The sequence below is a fragment of the Artemia franciscana genome, chromosome 14, assembly GCF_032884065.1.
Source record: "Artemia franciscana chromosome 14, ASM3288406v1, whole genome shotgun sequence".
NCBI lineage: Eukaryota > Metazoa > Arthropoda > Branchiopoda > Anostraca > Artemiidae > Artemia > Artemia franciscana.
This window is the reverse complement of record NC_088876.1, coordinates 19,715,195-19,734,833: the sequence shown is the minus strand read 5'-3', so window position 1 is coordinate 19,734,833 and position 19,639 is coordinate 19,715,195. Positions and strand designations below refer to the sequence as shown.

Below are 19,639 nucleotides of genomic sequence, written 5' to 3'. Positions count from 1 at the left end.
CTCAGAAGGTGAAGTGTATACTTGAAGAAAACTTGGATAGTCACCATGTGAAAGTGTAATTTTCATGATACTTTTTATAGGGCTTTAAAGTATTAAGTTTGAATAAACCCTGACAATAGCAAGTGACTACTCTGCCAGATGTTTACTAAAACATAGAAGTCAGTAACTTTGACCAATTCTTCTATAGAAGATAATCGAGAAGCCAAAAAGAGGACCCAAGAGATTTGCAACTTTCCAATATTTTAGAAAAAAAAATAGGCATTTTTAGATGAGCAAACAGTTTTTGAGTCTTATTTATTAAACAATTTTTGTGTCTTGGTATATAAAAATACACAGAACATTATTAGGATCTATGACTCAACTCGGAACGACGATGGGGCATTATTTACATAATATTGAATAATGAATGGATTTTACTATGTTGCGACGCAACATTTGCCTAGTATTTTCTTCTTTTTTTTTTCGTGGTCAGCTGTCGATAGCTCGGTAGCGGTAAGAGATAGAAATCTATAAATCGTTTCTGATACAAAATCATAAAAGCAGAGTAGAACAGTAACTCGGACACTAATAGCATAAAATAGTATAAACAGAGTGTAAAGTCGGATTTGCGTTAGAATGTGGAATCGTCTCTTAGAGACTTGATACATGAATTCCGTATCCTTTCTAGGGTTCTAGGCGTTTACACACCGCGGAAAATACCCCCCCCCCCACCCCGCGGAAAATATGGTTTTCCAAATTTTTGAACTTTATTTGAGTAGTGTTTTTAAGTTTAGTGGAGAAGTGCTATAGAAAGTGAAAAAATGAATTTACACACCCTAAGTATCTTAAAAATTCAGAAAAAAACCGTAATTCAATTTTTTACACAATTTCATCAAACATAACCTAAATCAACTTGGTCACTACTACTCCCTCCCACCTCAGCAAAAATAATAAAAGGTGTAGACTGAAAATATACATGGGAATTAGGAAGATTTAAACGACAAATCCCAAACAATCATTTAGTTTTCACCTGAAGGCTCAGTGAGGCTTAGACAAATTAGTCCATTGAAACGTACTCCTTTGGGTATCTTACCTACCTCCCTACATAAAGATGTACCACCTCTACTTAATAATAAACAACTGCATTAAGAAACAAATGACTTCATTTAAATAAATGGCTAAAATAAACACTTTTTTGCAATAAGAAGGGAAGTGCCACCTTGCAGCATCCTTGTGGACATTACTCACATTTTTTTTTTCAAAAAAATTCTTGCCAGACAATTTTATCCATGCTGAAACGAAATTATTCCCTAAGAATTTCTCTCCACTGAAAATTCCCCCAGACATTCCCCCTGCAGAAAACTCCCTTCCCCCAAAAAATGTACGGATGTTTCAAATAACAAAAACTATCTGCAAAGACAAATAAAAACTTAAAAAGGCACTTAAGCTTCTGCAATGGTGTCTTCTGATTGTTTTGTAATTAGGGAGGAAGTGAGATGCAATGAGTGTATTTTAATGCCAAAACATCTGAGTTCGTTTTGAGCCCTCAGGCAAATACAGCCTTAGTTCTAAGGGAGAGATGAGGGGAGGGTGAAGAACAAATTAATGCATAATCCCTTGGGCCATAACCAGGATTTTTGTTTGAGGGGGGAGGTACAAAAGAAACTTTAAAAAACGCATCAAAATGCGAAATTGATATTTGCTCCCTTAGGATTTCTGGGAATATTTCTGGTCTAAGCTATTATTATGAAAGTAAAGAGTAACATTCATTAAATCCCAAAATGAGCAGAATTTATTCCGTATAGGAGGGGTATTGCCCCTTCTTCTTCCACATCCCGAACTCATAGTCACAGAAACTTAGAAGTGTGCTCATTACATCAGAAACTGAGAGATCTAGTCCTTTTTTAACAATTGCCTAGATTCTCGTCATCAGGTGAGGGGTTCCTAAATAATTGTTATCACCGAGGGTGCCCATTTTCAAAATAAAAGAAGGGTAAAAAGCACTTTAATAATTTAGGTGGGGGAAGGGGAGTTTTGATTCTCTCAGATGTTTTCAGCAAGAATAATGAAAGGTATTTTTCCAAAACTTAGAGGGCAGAAGGCAAAACATTTCAGAGGGTAACAGAGAATTGGGACCTCTACTTAAAAAAATTAGTCAATTTTTGTTAAGTTATTTATAATATTTTCTACTAGATATGCTGGTTGTTCCCTTTTAGCATCAACAATCACTTTATTTAAAAAGATACGCGATATTTTCCTTAACTCCCCTCCCAGATTTTTAGCCTTAGTTAGTCAATCAAGTGGTAAAAACGTTTATTTTAAAAAATCAATCTAAAAATAATTACCCTTAACTTCCGGAGAAGACGAGTCTGCTGTCGGCGTCTAATCGAAGGATTTGTTTCAAAGGAATGCGGTCTTTTTCTCTTCTTAGCTGAAGCGATTGCAGCAGCTGCAGCCATACCAACAGGACCTGAAAGAAACAAATTCAAAATGCAGTTCTTACTGATATATTCATTCTTCGAAACATAATTAACATCAAACAGCGTGGGTGTTTTAACGCCACCACGGTTTTCTGCCACCGTGTGTTTTCAGCCACCTAGGAAATCGTTGCATCATAAAGAGGATTAGTTGGGTCAAAATAGACAGGTTAGGTTAGTGTCTGTGGATGTTTATATCTATAGCTATGTCTATGTTTATATCTTTGTCTATGTTTTTGTCTGTCTTTGACTATGTTTACGTATGTTCTTATGGCTTTGTCTATATCTATGTCTATTCTGACCAACTTGAATTAAAAGGTGGCGGAAAACCACGGTGGCGTTAAAACACTGCGACGACATCAAAGAGTTGTAGGATCAGACAGGCGCACAGGGATTTGTTGCACGGGGATGAACAAACAAACAAGAACAGGTGACTTATATGAACAATTTAAGAAAATAGGGAAGTAATCGTAAAGATCTTTAGAGTCCATGGGGGTCACGGGCCCACGCCCCCTACCCTTGCGTTCATGCAAGGTTGTATTTGTAATGACGGATCCTGATTTGCACGATCAAGTTTCTATGACAAACTTGGAACTTCAAACCTAAGTTACTGTGGATGTCAGACTGTAAAATCTCCACTCGTAATTATTTTGTAACTGCAGCAAGGTGAATTTTATAAGGCTGACATTTTGATAGAATTTAGTCTCTAGTCTAGGAACACCCAAATATCACAACATTATGAACGAATTTGATGAATAAATTAGAGGAATAGGGAAAAAAGCAAGGTTTTAAAAGCTTTAAAAAATTCTGCCGCGAAAAAGTTAGAAAAGAAGATTTGCGACGGTAGCGATTATTATATTTAGAAAGATGGTTTGAAAAGTGAATCAATTGTTGTTTTCATTTGGAACTTTCAGGTGAAGTGTGCTATGTAACATCAAAACCAGGGACCCGTTAAGGCACACTTTGATGAGGTGGAAGAAATAAAACACAATTTCCGAGAACCTTGGATGGTTACCCATTTCAATGCCCCTACTATATTTCAGTGACCCGCTAGCATTGGAAAAAAAAGAAAAAAGAGACACGTCCTGGTATCAAGCTCTTTTTCGAAATTCCGATAAACGTATTTCATGATTCATTTTAGCGTTAAGATAAAAATAAACCGCATCGACCATTAACGGGTAGGCTTTGTGTTTGAATGATTGTTTTTCACTTGGTAGTTTTTTCAAAACCCTTTTTTTGATTTTCCACTTCCAAATGAGATTAGGATGGGGAGCATTCAAGATGCTTCCCCATCTGGGGAAGGTAAACAGGAAGGGTGTGCGAAAGCACAGGATGGCTGCCCCCCCCCCATTGCACTTCCTGGCTGAAGGGCCAAGAAACGGAGATCAGCACCGCCGGTACGGACTGGAAAGTCTAATGCCGTATCCTTTACCTTACCATTTTTTACCTTTACCATTCAAGATGGGGATTTTAAACACCAGTTTGAGGATTTTCGACAATGAAGATTTCAGAGGCAGACTGTTCATGGTTTCAAGCATTTATACTTCATAAATGAGAATGAAGTTACATTTTTTTGCCATAAGGAATTTTATGATCTCGCTGCCATAACGAAATTATAAAAAGCTTGTTGATGTGAGTATTAGCCTTCAAATGATCTTGGTTTCAAATGTTCTAGTGTCCCATTAGCACTATAGAAATAAAAAATAAAAAAAGAGATTTATTACTGTTTCCAGCTCTTTTTAAAAACTCACAGAATTTGTTCCCACGAAAAACTTTTACTATTAAAATGAATCTAAATAATAGCTATCATTCCTGAATCAGTATTAACGGCAAGTTTTTTTAAGACTGATTTTTTTTTTATGTGTAAGCAGCATAAAAAAAAACCCTTTGATAAGAATTTAACCAATATATAAAGACCATTACACCCCATTTAACTTTTATACTTCCGACAAAACTGGCTGAATTATATTTTTTTTTTAGCTATATTGTAGATTTGAAGAGAATTGAGCTGAATGGAGGTTTGGTCAAATAGGGTACGATTATAGGAGAGGATTCAAACTGAACAGGGTTGAGGTAAATGGGGGTGGAGTTAGAGGGGAGTTGAATTGAATTGGAGTTGTGTTAGACAGGTCGAGTTGCACGAGTGTTCAGTTGCACAGGAAACCAATGTAACATCAAATTTTGCGACATAGTTAAGAACGCAAGGAAAAAGGGGATTTCCATTTGCCCATTGATTATCAGGCCAAATTGGAAAAATTCCGATTATCTAGCGAGTTAATCCTATATTTTCCCAATATTAAAAGCATAAGTAATCCTGAACGCTTAATTATCCATGGCACTTCATGGTACTTTTCCTTTGCCATGTCACTTTGTTGCTAGGTCTGAAATGATGAGGGCAAGTAATCAGTGTTTCCACTTTTCAAATAATTTGTAAAACCTCGGTCATTTTTGGTGCGAAATCGATTGATTGTTCAGAGCTTGAGAGCCATATACCGAAACTCTACCGAAAAAAGTTTGCGGCACTTCTTTTAGTTGTCGGGATTAAGAATTCGGAAGATCTTTCAGAACATCGGTAGCAGGCAAAGAACAGCAAGTAATCTTGCTTGGCTGATGAATAACAATATCACGCTACAATCCAATATTTGCCAATATTTTCACCCTAAAATTAAAGAAAAAATGCGACGGTATTTGGAACAAATGAGACTAGTAAAAGATCTGCAGCGTGAGGCTTGCAGACTATTTGAGGTGTATGCGACTCACTTTCGGGGAGGATCTTTACAATTCTAAGAATTTCGTCTCCCGAATAAAATTTCCCCGAATTACCCTCCCCTGAATACCAGTTTTCAGGATTTACTGGTCTGATGAATTAGTGGAAAGCCCTCCGACTTAAAAGACAAAAAAAATTGTCGTCGGCATTAAGAAATGGTTTGACGAATAAGTCTGCAATTTTGATACAGCTATATCAAAATGATATATGCAAATATGCAAAAAGCGAGGGGGCGCGTCTTGCCTGTCTCCTAGCACCGATTTTAGTGGGTCTCGAAGTTCTGCCCCTCTGAACACAATTCTGTCTGTGTGCCTGCACTCAAGAGCCCAAAATCCAAATCTGTTGCGATTTGAAAAATTTTCGACTGCTAGTCTCCAGAGTTATCTTACCCTATGGGGAGGAGGGAAAACAGTATCTGGTTATCCTGATTCCACCAATTTATAATGCACTTGGGCAGGATGGAGGAGTCCGAACTCCCTTGATCCCTTCCAGTCTCGTCATAAATCTGACTTGCTGGACCACCTAGAGTCTAAAATTGAATATTAAGTAGATTTAGAGCCAAGGGCTTGAACGATTACATGGGAATTTCTTAGTGATTTCAATGAAGCATAAACAGCAGGATCATCACATGCAAACATATAAGATATTAAAGAGAAATTAGAAAGACCGTGCCTAAATAATCAAAGGGAGCTTTCAAGCCTTTGGGCTTTCCCCAGTGTCACCTCTTCCGACACTGATTCTGCTGCCAAAACGTCTATTCAATTCTTAAAGTACAAATTTCAGTAATTCTCACTTCACGCTTCTGTTTGCTTTATATCACAGTGTTTGGATATTCAAAATTAACAACTCCAGCTAAAAGCATTTCTACAATTAAGCAGAATACAGGACTCCAGGGCGTAATTCAAGTTAGTAAAGCTTTCGACAAAATCTCATACCATAAAGTTTGTCCCGCTCACAGAAGAATTTCACCTTTTTGACTTCAAACCATTTTTTTTTTTATGTAGCAAATGACTTGAAGTTTGACTCTTTCTCACAACTCAAAACTTTAGCTTAAAGAGCTGGGCGTTGAGGAGGGGACAGCCCCTTTCATATACAAAATAATACGAAATAAGGTTTTTTCTTTAATTTCTGAACGTTTTTGAATTTAATGGAGGTTTTGATTTTGGCTCACCGTACATGAATAATTGAAACGGAATTTGCATATAAATTTTATTTTTTCGCTAAATGGCTTTTTTTGGCTTTCTCGAAGTTTTGATTGGAAGATTTTGAGAAAAAAGGGGCAAGGAAGGGGGCCTAGTTGCCCTCGAATTTTTCTGTTACTTAAAAAGACCACTTGAACTTTTAATTTTATTTACGAACGATTTTATCAGTAATAAATATACATAACTTACGAATTAACTCCCCTAACGAACTTCTATATTCGTATATTTCTATAATATATAAGAGGGGGTTCTCCCCCTCGTGAATACCTCCCTCGCTTTTACACTAGAGTTCGAATTTTATTCCAATTCTTTAAGAATGGCCCCTGAATCACAAAGGTCGTTTAATTAGAATAAATGGCTCTATTGAAATTACTAAAAATACTTTAGCGTTAAGAGCGAAATATTGGAGAGGAAACGAACCCCGTCACATACGTAATAAGTTATGTTCGTTTTAAGTTCTAATGCTATTCCTCAATTTCATTTGAAAAAAAAACCTTTTTATTTATTTTCTCATTGTTTTTATAAAAAAAATGCCGAAAAATCAAGCACCCTCTTCATGAAAATCTCTTCCCCCACGATAAATTCCCCAATGTAAAGATCCTTCCACGTCACCCCCGACCATCCCCACCAGGAAAAATCGCCCCTGAAAACGTCTGTATACTTCCAAATAACCATTACTATATGTAAACAATGGGCAAAGTTCATAGCTTGCAGCCCTTCCCGTGGGGACTGTGGGGGATTAATTCATCCTCAAAGACATATTTATTAGATTTTTCGACTATGCTGAAAAAAATGACTATCTCAAAATTTTGATGACTTTGGGAAAAAATGAGAATGGGAGGAGGCCTAGTTGCCCTCCAATTTTTCGGTCACTTAAAAAGGGCACTAGAATTTTCAATTTCCGTTATAATGAGCCCTCTCGCGACATTCTAGGACCAATGGGTCAATATGATCACCCCTGGAAAAAAATAAACAAAAACAGATAAACAAATAAACACGCATCCGTGATTTGTCTTCTGATAAAGAATACAAAATTCCATATTTTTGCAGATAGGAGCTTGAAACCACCATAGTAGGGTTCTCTGATATGTTGAATCTGATGATGCGATTTTCATTAAGATTATATGACTTTTAGTGTGTTTCCCCCTATTTTTGAAAATAAGGCAAATTTTCTCAGGCTCGTGACTTTTGATGAGTAAGACTAAATTTGATGAAACTTCTATATTTAAAATAAGCATAAAAAACCCACTTCTTTTGATATATCTATTTGTATCAAAATGCCGTTTTTTAAAGTTTCGGTTACTATTGAGCCTTGTCGCTCCTTAATTGAGGTTCGTTACCACGAACTATTTAAAAAAAAAACGACTTCTTTTGGCACCCATCATAAAATGTAATAAGTCCAGTAGCTATTAATTTACACAAAACAATAGTTCAGTACATTCTTGATAACACAAATTAAGATAAATAATAGAAACGTTATTTTAGTTTCAGACGTGGAGCGAAAGAAGCAATTATGAAGTTAGTATTTTCCTACAACCGATATCTAATCATTTTTCAGTATTGATATCGACACCAACATTTCGGTATCAAACAAAGCGAACCACAAGGAGAGGGAGAGGGAGGGGGAGAAAGATAGAGAGAGAGGGCGAGGGAGAGAGGGGAGGAATAGAAAGTGATGAGAGGAGGGAGAGTGGAGAGAGAGAAAGGGCAAGAGAAGGAGTGAGGGCAAGAGCGAGTAGTTGATAAAATGAGAAAAAGGGAAAGAAAGCTCTTGTACAGAGCACATAAATTTTCCCTACATACGCCACTGAAATCGTACTTAGATAAAATAACTTAGAATTTACCAATGTTTTAATTAACAGAGTGACGAGCGTCTAGCGGTAGTAGGCTAGCAATAATTCATGGATTTATTACTGGTAAAAAAAGACGAATTTGGAAGACTTAACCCGGTTGGCTTGAGCAAGACGTTTGCATTAAAAAAAAGTGTTTAAAATGCCAACAACGTCATGTCACGACGGTTCTTTTCAACTAGTTTACATTTCTAGTTACACTTCTAAAATTACTTGTAGATATATACTTCGATTCATCAAAAAACTTTAACCATGGAAATGATAGCACATTTTGCAAACACTGGAACGAAAGAGGGATGCGTTGGTAAACAGTTGACAAAGCCAAACAAATTTAGGATCACATTGCAAGCACTAGACCGCGAAGCAGAAATAAGAACCAACCTGATTTTTTTCATGTTTATCTCATGTCTTTTACGGTTTTACCCGTCAGTGTTATACAGTTTTGTCCGTTTTTACCGGATGCCTGGGTAAAAGAGCAGAAAGGGGTTGTTCTCCCCTAATAATTGATACAAGCCCCCAAAAAGTAGAGGCCTTAAGCAAATTTTACAGGGCATAAAATCTTACCCTTTGAAAAATCTAAAATGTTTCGTAAAATACTAATTGTCCGCACCGAGATTTTACCACTTAATCAAGGTTCCTCTTATCTAGTGCATTTTTTAGGGGTTACTAGATTGCACAAAAGGGTCGATAGCCATATATATATATATATATATATATATATATATATATATATATATATATATATATATATATATATATATATATATATATATATATATATGTGTGTGTGTGTGTGTGTGTGTGTGTGTATGTGTATGTGTGCGTATGTGTATGTGTGTACGTGCATAAGGTTTTTTATTTCCGCCAGCCGACTGATTATCAGGAATGGCCATTTGTGCAAAATTACCTCAAAAGTTATCAATCTCAAGTCGACCTCCAACCAGAGGGAGGAGGATAACCATAGGCATGTTGTTTTTTTTGGGGAGGGGTGTAGTATCTCAGGAAATATAACTTCTAAGAAAAGGTGAACTACCAAAAATATGGAGAAAATCTTTGGATCTTATGGGAGCCAAAGATTCGTGATTTAATGCTTAAAACAATAAAACTGTCTTTTATCGTAGTTGACAGCCCACAAATAACTGTATCCCTCCCCGAATGACTCTCGGACATGGTCCAGTTTCAGCTCTGAGATTTTGCATCTTAAAATTACGAGAAAGCGTCGGTCACTAAGCTGGCGCTTTTCTCCAAAACAAAGATAGCGGTACTTCGATGGGTCTCCCATAACTAGGAAACCAGCATTCAACATTTATATTGATTAGTAGCGAATATATCAAATCAATACCAGACGTTTCCATAGCGACGGGATACCAGCACTGATACAGAAAGTTGAGGTAACTTCCTATTCCGGGGATTGTTTTAAATCCACAGCTGTAACACCAAAATTTACATAGTTGACATTAAGAAAAACAATGCATAGCAGAGGTAAGACATTACTTGGGTAAGTTGCGAATTCCTGTAATCAATTTTTAGAAACTGTACAAAAATATATACAATACTTTTACTAAATACACTCGATAACGGCGATTTCGTTTTAACTACACTCATAACAAATGTTACGCGTTTTGTAATACGCGTAGTATTACAATATACTATAAATAAAATAGTAAATAAATAAAATAGTAAGACTAAAGGCCTTACTATTTTAGGTTTTTCAGACTCGATCCAAAGCGACTTCGAAGCTACTCTGAATTAGTATGAACTAGAGTCCCATAAACAGGTTAGTCCGATAAAACAGAAAGCAGAGCTAGAGTTACGGGCCAGAAACAGCCACAAATTTGGAACTTATATTTTCTTAAAAATACTTCAGTGCTAAAAAATGAAGTTGCATTCGGATTCATTTGAATTATCAACTTGGTAGAAATGATGACTTGAGAGCTATGGCTAAAGCCTATGAGTTTCAAGTAGCATAGTAGGTAGCCTATTGTAAACGACAAAGGCGTGTCTGGACCAGTACTTATCCTGTCAGCGGTAGAGATGCGGTTTTTAGACCTTTCAACCGTTCTTGTTCCTACCGGTGTCTCGAAATTTTGATTTCGCAATATGAAGGTTTGACGTTGGGCTGGAGCACATCTGGCGTTAAAGATAGCAGGTTGTCCTCCAATCAGTTTCGCCTCTTAAATCTAAATCTATTACTTTCATTTGCGACCGAATGACTCGTTCCCCAAGTTTCATGAATGTCCATTCCATATAAAAAGATTTGAATAATAATGAAACAATACTAGGGAGAAATATTGCTCTTTACTGAATCCACAGTAACACATAAACTCTAACTACGAAAACGAGCCAGAATTCTAAGGAAAGCAATTAATTTTTTTTTTAAATTACAGATTTTCTCTGTCTTTTTAATTTCGGCATCCTCACGATGTTCAAACTCAAATTTCGACTACAACTATTTTCTTCTTTTAACGAAGTAGGTTAGGTTTGTCAAACAATGGCAATTTCTAATCTGGATCATTTATTTTGCAGAAACATTTCACCGCCAGTCAGACCTATTGATCAAGGAATAAATATTAAAGTAAATCACAAAGAAAACGCTTCTTTGATGCAAGAAATGCATCGTGCGCACGCAGCACAAACAATTATCAGATCGCGTGTATACTTTTGACGACTCATCTGCACTGGCACCACTTCCCAAAAATACTGGGAGGGGGAGGTGTGGTGGCAAAATATTTTTTTTTTAGTTTTTTATAAAATTAGAAAAAAAATGTTAAAAATCAAGGGGAGAAACTACCCCTATCAATTGACAACACTGCTCAACGGATACATTACAAAAAACTGTATCGCAGTCTTGGCAGCACAAAACACAACATTTAAGCGTAATACAATATATTTTTGGGATGCAAAGGTTTAAGGAAGGTTTCTGCTATTCCTCATTCTCCTCATGAAAAAATCACCAAAAAATGAAATAAAACTACTATCGAGAGAGTCGAGAATACAATTCAATAATTGTTTTCTATTAACTCTATCCACCACTTTCTAAAGTTCCCTTCGATAAGGTGTCTTCCAATGAAGGGAGCATTGGCCCAACAACCCTCATAAGCCCCTGCCCCCTGGCTCTATCTTTGATTTAATTACTTAAATGCACGTATTTACCTGCTGCTGCCAGCTGAGCTGTGACTTCGTCGTTAGCAGTTGCATCTGTAAGATAGGAGCCATCATCATAATCATCACCGCCACAGTCATCATCGCTGGATCCTAGGCCATCTCCATCCATTCCATCGTCAAGCATTTCATTCGAATTCCTATGATGGGCCTCGGTTATTGTTACTTGGGCAGCGTCGAGGCCCATATTGCTTGCCGTATTCATAATAACCATCGGTGTTTTTCTGCAAGACTTCTGCGACTAACCTGCATAAAGAAAACGAAATAAGTAAAATAAAATATAAGATAACTGTTCATTTGCTATGAAAGCTGTTTATAGTTTGTACGACGGTTACTCTTTTTAGGATAATTCCCTACGTCGGCTTAATCGTCGGATATAATTAGAAGAGCGTGTTTAAGCTCACCTACAGCTATGAATTTTCAAGCATCAATTCTTCAGATAAACGTGAAAAGTCCTTTGCCGTATCATTATCAGGCTTGTTCATAATTTAGGTCTCTGTCAAAACATAAACCAAAAAACAAAATCACTGAGCATCTAGAAAGCGTCCTGAGCATCCATCCAAAAGGAGTCAATCCACATTTCCTGCAAAAACAAGCTAAGGATTTCGGCGATGCAGACTAAAACAAGCCATATTGACTCAGTGTAAAGACAAGCTGAGAACTGACTCAAAGCGAATAAGTCGTGATTAGTGCAAAAAGACACTGAATCCTGGTTTGAGGCAAAAAGAACTAAATTCTGACTTGGTACAAAAACGAGCTAAAGCTGCAGACCGATTCAGTACTAACATAAGCTAAGTCCTGACTCGTTGCAGAAACGAGCCATCTCCTAGTTCGGTGCAAAAACATGATCAAAGCATAAAGTACTTGGATCAAATTACTGACTCGGTGCAAAAGCGAAGTGAATCCAAGCAATGGACTGACTCAGTGTAAAATTGGTCTAAGAAATAAGAGAGGAACAGCCATCCCTTAAAATCCATAGAGATCATCCACACTTTTCTGAACACAAAATATATTCTGAATAGTTTTTCTTTCTTTATTGTAGTTTCAAAAAACTAAGGCTCCCTTTTAAATCCATTCACAGCAGTGAGTCGCAAATCTAAAAAATGTATAGTAAATTAAAGAAATTGCTCGAAAATTACCAACTGGCATTTCATTTAGGCACCAATTTTCTACACTTTTGAACGAAATTATCGGAAAGTAAAATGGCAACGAAAAATGTCCTTCTAAAATAGTAAATCCATATGGAAAGTCGAAAATGTATTTAATCAAAGAAATTGCTCTTTCTTTCCTGTGAACTTGAATAGTACTGCAAATCTTTCTTTCTTTGGTGTTTTCCTCTATAATGGTAAAACCATTCTGAAAGTAACAAAATTCCCACCCTTATTTGTAATAATTTCCTTATTCTTTTTAATTTCTGTTCGCCTTAGATTCAATTTTTTCACTCACAATAATTTCTGTTCGATTTATGTTTGACCTATAATACGACGTAATTTCCATTTGTTTTAGGCATTATATTGGTCATAATTTTTCTTTGAAAAACTTTTTGGATTTCTTATTTTTATTTCCTAAAAAGGAAGGTCACGGATTTGTCTTTATTTGCTGGTTTGTCTGAAGCCTTAATAAGTACACATCTTAAGCCCGAGGTTTCCAACTTTTCACGTTGGGATCTTCACATGAGTATTGAAGAAGGATTGCCCCCTTAAACCTCCTTCGCTTTGAGGAGTATATGTGGACTGAGCGTGCAACATGAGTGGGTGAGAGGACTCTTCTTACTGCAATAATGCGTTCAGTATAAAATAAATAATCAACTTGTGTGCTCATTTAGTTTTAAGTTTCAACTTCACTCTTTACTTTCCTCAGAAAAACTTTGTTTGAAATCAACTAATATGAAAAAAAGGGTCCAAAGTGATTTTGTCAAATATTGTCTTAATTCACTAGCTGAAAGATAAACATGTAAACATACCATTCGATTTGCTCTTCAACACTCATTCCAAAAATAATCCCTACTGTCAAAATTGGGTCCCACCTCTATCTCCTAACACCTACATATAGCCATAGGCTACATACAGAAGTTAACTGACTTTTTTTGATTTTCATGACTTTTGTACTTATTAATGCCAAGTTGAAAAAAAAAAAAAATCAGAAAAATCGTGTACCGTAGGCCTACACAATTTAAGGCTATATCCGCACAGGGGCGGGGGAAAGACTGGGGGCAATTTCAATAGCAACAACCATATTAGGCTACTTGGAAAGGGTGTCGAAATCGAATCAAGGGACATTTTCATTTTTCAGGTGGTAAATTAATCTAACATACGACAAACTTACGGAATACAAAGGTAAAAACGTATATTTCCACGTAGTTTTACGTGGAATACACGTAAAATTTTACGTTAATGTAAATTTACGTTAATAAAGCAGTCAATAAAAGCAAAACAAAAACACCATTCCAGGAACCTATATATGTCATTTTCGCAAACATATACAACTAAACAGAGCTATGTAACAAAACAACAAAAGGAAATAAGCTTATGTAGAAACAGATTTGAAAATAATGGCAGATTATCCGGAAATGCCAGTTTTCAAACGCGCTAGAAATTGAACGGTGGCCAAGAACAGTTCAGGTTATGATTTTAGTCCTTCCAATAAACAAATATACCGAGTAGCAGATCTGCCACCAAAACACGATTTACTGATGTTATGTGTCATGGGCTTATCTGGGTCTTATAAACAATGTCCGGACAATTGATTTCTGTAATAAAATGTCTAAATAATTTATCCAAGAGGAATTTAATCAAACTTTTCTGGATTGTTAAGAATAATACAGCTCTTGAATATAATTTTAAAGTAATAGGTGATACAATTTGCATTCTAACTAAAACGAAATTTATTTCAAAAAAGAAAAAGTTTGATAAGATTGGTAATAAGGATAACAGATTATATTTACCTATTAATTTTCCTTGTAAGCAGATTGAAGATATTAATTTACCAGAAATTTTAAATCAGCGGCATGTGAAACAGGCCCTTCCTAGTAATTTGAATTATAATGATAGTCCAGTTTTAACTTATAAATTTTCAAAAACTATTGGGCAAATTATTTTTAATTATAATTTAATACTTAAAAGATTAGATAGTGATATAAATTGGAAACCGGTTTGTAATTGTAAGCAACTTGGCCCATTTGTAAATCCTACTTACAAACATGTTATAACAGGGGACTTGTCAATAATAAAGCAAGATGATCTTCAAATTATAATGAATAAAGGGGCTAATTTCCGTCTTTCTCATCATCTGAAACCATCGAGTGTTCTTGATGGCTTGGAAAACGATTTTGATTTATTTATTGATAAGTGGTGTAAGAAAGAGAATAAAAGTAAAGAGAGTTTTCAAAGTTGGAAGAATTTAATTATTAGTAGAATAAGAAATAAAATATATTCTAATTTAAAAAATAGTAACACTAAATCATTATTTTATAATGCGGAGATTAAACAAGCAATTGCTAATCTACAGAATGAATTTGTAATTGTGCCAGTGGATAAAGCTAATAATAATTTTGCCATAATTTGTCAGAAGCTGTATTGTGATATCTTAAAAAGGGAGTTCTGCACAACTAATGTTTACGAAAAGGTAAATTTAGAGGATGGGAATTTAATTGACAAGACTGAAGAAATACTTTTTAAAAATTTTAATATTAAAATAAATGACAATGATAAAAAGTTCCCTTTCCTATATTGGACTGTAAAATTTCATAAGAATCCCCCTAAACCACGGTTTATTGCTGGAGCAGTTAAATGTCCAAGCCTCATTGCTGCTACTGACCTCTCTTTAATTTTAAAGGAAATTGTAAATAAACTTAAAACCTATTGTTCTGGTATTAAAAAGTTTTCGAATTTTAATCCATATTGGAGTGTTAATAATTCACTGCAGGTGACATAGTCTTTAACAATGGTTTCAGCAAAAAGAATTGAGTCTTTCGATTTTGCGACAATGTATACTAATTTATCACTTAATGTAGTGTTAGATAATTTAAAAACTGTTATCAAGAAACCTTTCCTCTTATCTAGTAAAAGGTTCTTAAAAATAGACACTTATAATAAAAAAGCTATATGGACAAATTGCTTTAATACCACAGTTAACTTGAGATGTTACAGCTTGGATATGATTTTTGAGTTATTAGAATTTGTTTTATACAATACTTATATAAGATTTGGTGGTGATTTGTACAAGCAAATCGTGGGAATTCCCATGGGGGGGGGAATGCCAGCCCATTTATAGCTGACTTGTTTTTAAGTCAACTAGAATATAAATATATGATGGATAAGAATAATCCAAATAATTTAAAACATGTTTTGTCAAATAATAAAAGATATTTAGATGATATTTTGGTCTTAAATTGTAAGGATTTCATTGATATTTCTAAAAATATATATCCATCAGAGCTTACTCTTGAACCTAGTCATGGCGCTGGTCATGAAGATCATTTCTTAGATTTAAATGTTAATATTTGTGATAATAATAAATTAAGTTTTAAAATGTATAATAAAACGGATGATTTCGATTTTGAAGTGATTAGTTTCCCATTCCCTGAAAGTAATATACACTCAAATATCACATATTCTGCGTTTTTCTCACAGTTACTTCGTTATGCAAGGATTTGTAGTAATTATATTGATTTTGAAAATAGATGTAAAATCTTAAGCCAAAAATTGATATCAAGAGGTTTTTCTGCAAATAAATTAACTTGGCAATTTAAAAAATTTAGTTTTCATTATAACGAAATTTTAAATAAATATCAAAAGAATTATCTGGAAATACTTAAAGAAATTTTCAACTAATTTCGGAGGTTCGACAAATGATGATGCAGCGCCATTTATTTTGAATTGGAGCGGATTTTTAAAAAAAAATAGCCACATGGTAAAGATGAATTCTATAATTGTTTAGTTCATTATTTTTTTTTTTTTGCAATGTGTTAATACTTGTGATTTGGTAAATTTTATCATATTTAGTTTACCTGTTGTTGCTAAAAAGAGGGATATATTAACAGGATAAGCTTGTTTTGGTGTTACTTGGTTGTTTTACATTTGCTGGGTTTTTTTTTCATAGGCATGTATTTTGGGGGTGATACCTGACACGGGGATGCCATGGATATTCTGTGGTAGCCACAACACTTGGCTGGGTAGAGAATTTAAAGTGGCGAAACCCTATAGGCCAGTGTATTCTCCTGATGAGCCCTTGTGTTGGGTTGTTGCCTCTGAATTATTTGTCTTTATTATTTTTTCTATTGTTTGGTAAATGACGACTTATACTTATTGACGACATGACTGCCTGTCCATGGATTATTCTTTATGGTTGATTGTGTTTGGCTATGCTGTTTGACCTATGTGATTGTATGGATGAGTAGGGTTAAGGCCTCATTCAAGTGCTGGTTTATATTAATCACTAATTTAGGAAAACAGTCTTCCTTTTCTCCTTCTGTCTCTTGTGCTGTGTTTGTGCTGTTGCATTGGTAATTTCTCTTTTCATGATATATATATATATATATATATATATATATATATATATATATATATATATATATTATATATATATATATATATATATATTATCATAATCTTTATTGCGTTTATATGTATTTTGTTCAAACAAGCTTAGAGCATTACGCTTAACTGTCTGGTCTTTTTGGATACTACTAAAATTACCCATTCATTACTTACGTAATCCCATAATCTTTAATAAATGCTTTCAGAACGGCTGTAAGGTTTTCCAGACCTCTGGGTCCTTCCTCAGCTATGCTTCGGAACGACGTATTAGTACTTATTTACTTGAGCAATCAAACTCAAGAAGTGAAGTTAGGTTAGTCTTAATGAAATATGCCGAAATTTGATACAAATATAATACTTTAGTAATAAAATTATGGAAACTACAACAGGGAATTATGGATAGCAGGCCGCCCAGAACGCACTATATTAAATACCTAACCTAACCAACTCTATTTGTAGGCTATTAAATATTTAATTAGAATATACCTTCATAGTAGCCTAATTTATCTCACTCAGGCTAAGCTGATTATCTCCGAGTGCACACAGAAAACCGGTTTTGTTACAGATCAAGAACATATTGTGGTCACTTTAGCTTTAATACACGAGTACCGGCGTATCAATACTCTGATACTTTTAAAAAATCAAAAACTGTAGAGTTAGAAAAATATACAATTCTCTTACACCAAGCAATGACTTTAGTCGCTTGGCAGAAATCTGTTAGTGAGAATGACACACAAAAATGTTGACACCACTTGGTTCTACACCAGAAATTTTAATGAAGAAGTTTAAAGACCCTACACACTTAATTTTATATATTCTTATATTTTAATATGAACCATTGGGAAGTCAAATTTAGGAAGTCAATGAAAAAACAGCGGAGAAAAAATACAAAAAAGCGAATGATTACGATGTTTATATCAATCCATTGGTGGAAGAATGCAAGATTTATCTGTGTTGGTTTATGCCCCGACAATTGAGGTGATACTAACAATCCTCCATGTATGGGCAATACCGTGAAAAAGGCGATAATACAAGTATATCTGTTATCCAAACATTTTCATGCATATATTTATGGAAAAGTTTTTGAACGAGTTCAAATATGGTTTAATATAGTTTCATGATTTCCGTGAAAAGGGGGTATTTCTACCATTGGTGGATGAATAAACGCTGGAGGCGTTTTGGCTTTTAAACAGATACAAATAGGAGTTTAAGTTAGATCAGAACGTTAGAATTTATAGACAAATTTAATATTCAATCAAGATTTCATTTGGACTAATATGTCGATACGAAAAGGAATTATTACTATAGGCTTATACATGAATAAATGTAGTAAAAATAGCCACAAGTTTCGTTGATGAATTTGAAATTTTTCATATAGTACTCCAAATTTTCCAAGATTGACCTCATTGTAAATGGGGTTCAGTCCATGCGTGGAGGAATGAACATATATTTCTGATACTGCAAAAAGCCATTCAGGGCTTTAATAGTGTCGTATCCAATCCATTGTTCACCAGCAGGGTTGCGACCATGGACAGTTCCCGAAGTGCTAACTTGCCCAAATCTTAGTCCTACACAGCGATTTTCGGTGCTACATCCAAAAATTGACTGTAATGGTGCTTATATAGCACTTTAGCGCTATTTTAGCAACCTTCAGTACATGCTAAACATAATGAAATAGTGTTAAAATAGCGACTTTTGGTACAGGTGGCAACCCTGTTCACAAGTCAATTGGTCAACGTCAATGTTTCAAACACAATCGTAAGTTTATAAAAGGGGGTTTCCGGTGTGTCTTGCGCACTGGGAAGCTACTGTTACACAGGACGGCAAAATCAGTGGCTACACTGTTAGTAGCGATACAGTAATATCAGGTTTGGACGCACAAGCCCTTAAAATTGTTTAAACTCTTTAAATTTCGTTTCTTTGCACTATATCATTTCTTTTTACAAAATGCAAAAAAAAAAAACGAATTCATCAGAATTTTCAATTAATTTGAATGGCCAAATTAAAAAAAAAAAAATTATGTCAAACCATGGAACTTTGAGGAGTCCCTGGTCTCACATTGAAGTGCAGCGTTATTCAAAGGCAATCTTTCTTAAATAAAACGCCATATATGAAGGATCTACAACATTTCTTTCCAAAAATTGACTGTAATGGTGCTTATATAGCACTTTAGCGCTATTTTAGCAACCTTCAGTACATGCTAAACATAATGAAATAGTGTTAAAATAGCGACTTTTGGTACAGGTGGCAACCCTGTTCACAAGTCAATTGGTCAACGTCAATGTTTCAAACACAATCGTAAGTTTATAAAAGGGGGTTTCCGGTGTGTCTTGCGCACTGGGAAGCTACTGTTACACAGGACGGCAAAATCAGTGGCTACACTGTTAGTAGCGATACAGTAATATCAGGTTTGGACGCACAAGCCCTTAAAATTGTTTAAACTCTTTAAATTTCGTTTCTTTGCACTATATCATTTCTTTTTACAAAATGCAAAAAAAAAACGAATTCATCAGAATTTTCAATTAATTTGAATGGCCAAATTAAAAAAAAAAAAATTATGTCAAACCATGGAACTTTGAGGAGTCCCTGGTCTCACATTGAAGTGCAGCGTTATTCAAAGGCAATCTTTCTTAAATAAAACGCCATATATGAAGGATCTACAACA

At 34.9% G+C, this 19,639-nt stretch overlaps 1 protein-coding gene across 5 annotated transcripts in view; it reads right to left on the bottom strand.

The window, feature by feature from the left end:
• Nucleotides 1-19,639, bottom strand: part of LOC136035427 (DNA-binding protein P3A2-like) — a 78,215-nt gene that overhangs the window by 50,723 nt on the left and 7,853 nt on the right. For all 5 annotated transcript variants that reach the window (XM_065717224.1, XM_065717227.1, XM_065717228.1 and 2 more), the window contains exons 2-3: nucleotides 11,429-11,683; nucleotides 2,325-2,449 (exon numbers count right to left, since the gene is read on the bottom strand). In XM_065717224.1, coding sequence (XP_065573296.1) covers nucleotides 2,325-2,449; nucleotides 11,429-11,651 — 348 coding nt within the window. In that variant the 5' untranslated portion in view covers nucleotides 11,652-11,683. The remainder of the gene's footprint in view (nucleotides 1-2,324; nucleotides 2,450-11,428; nucleotides 11,684-19,639) is intronic.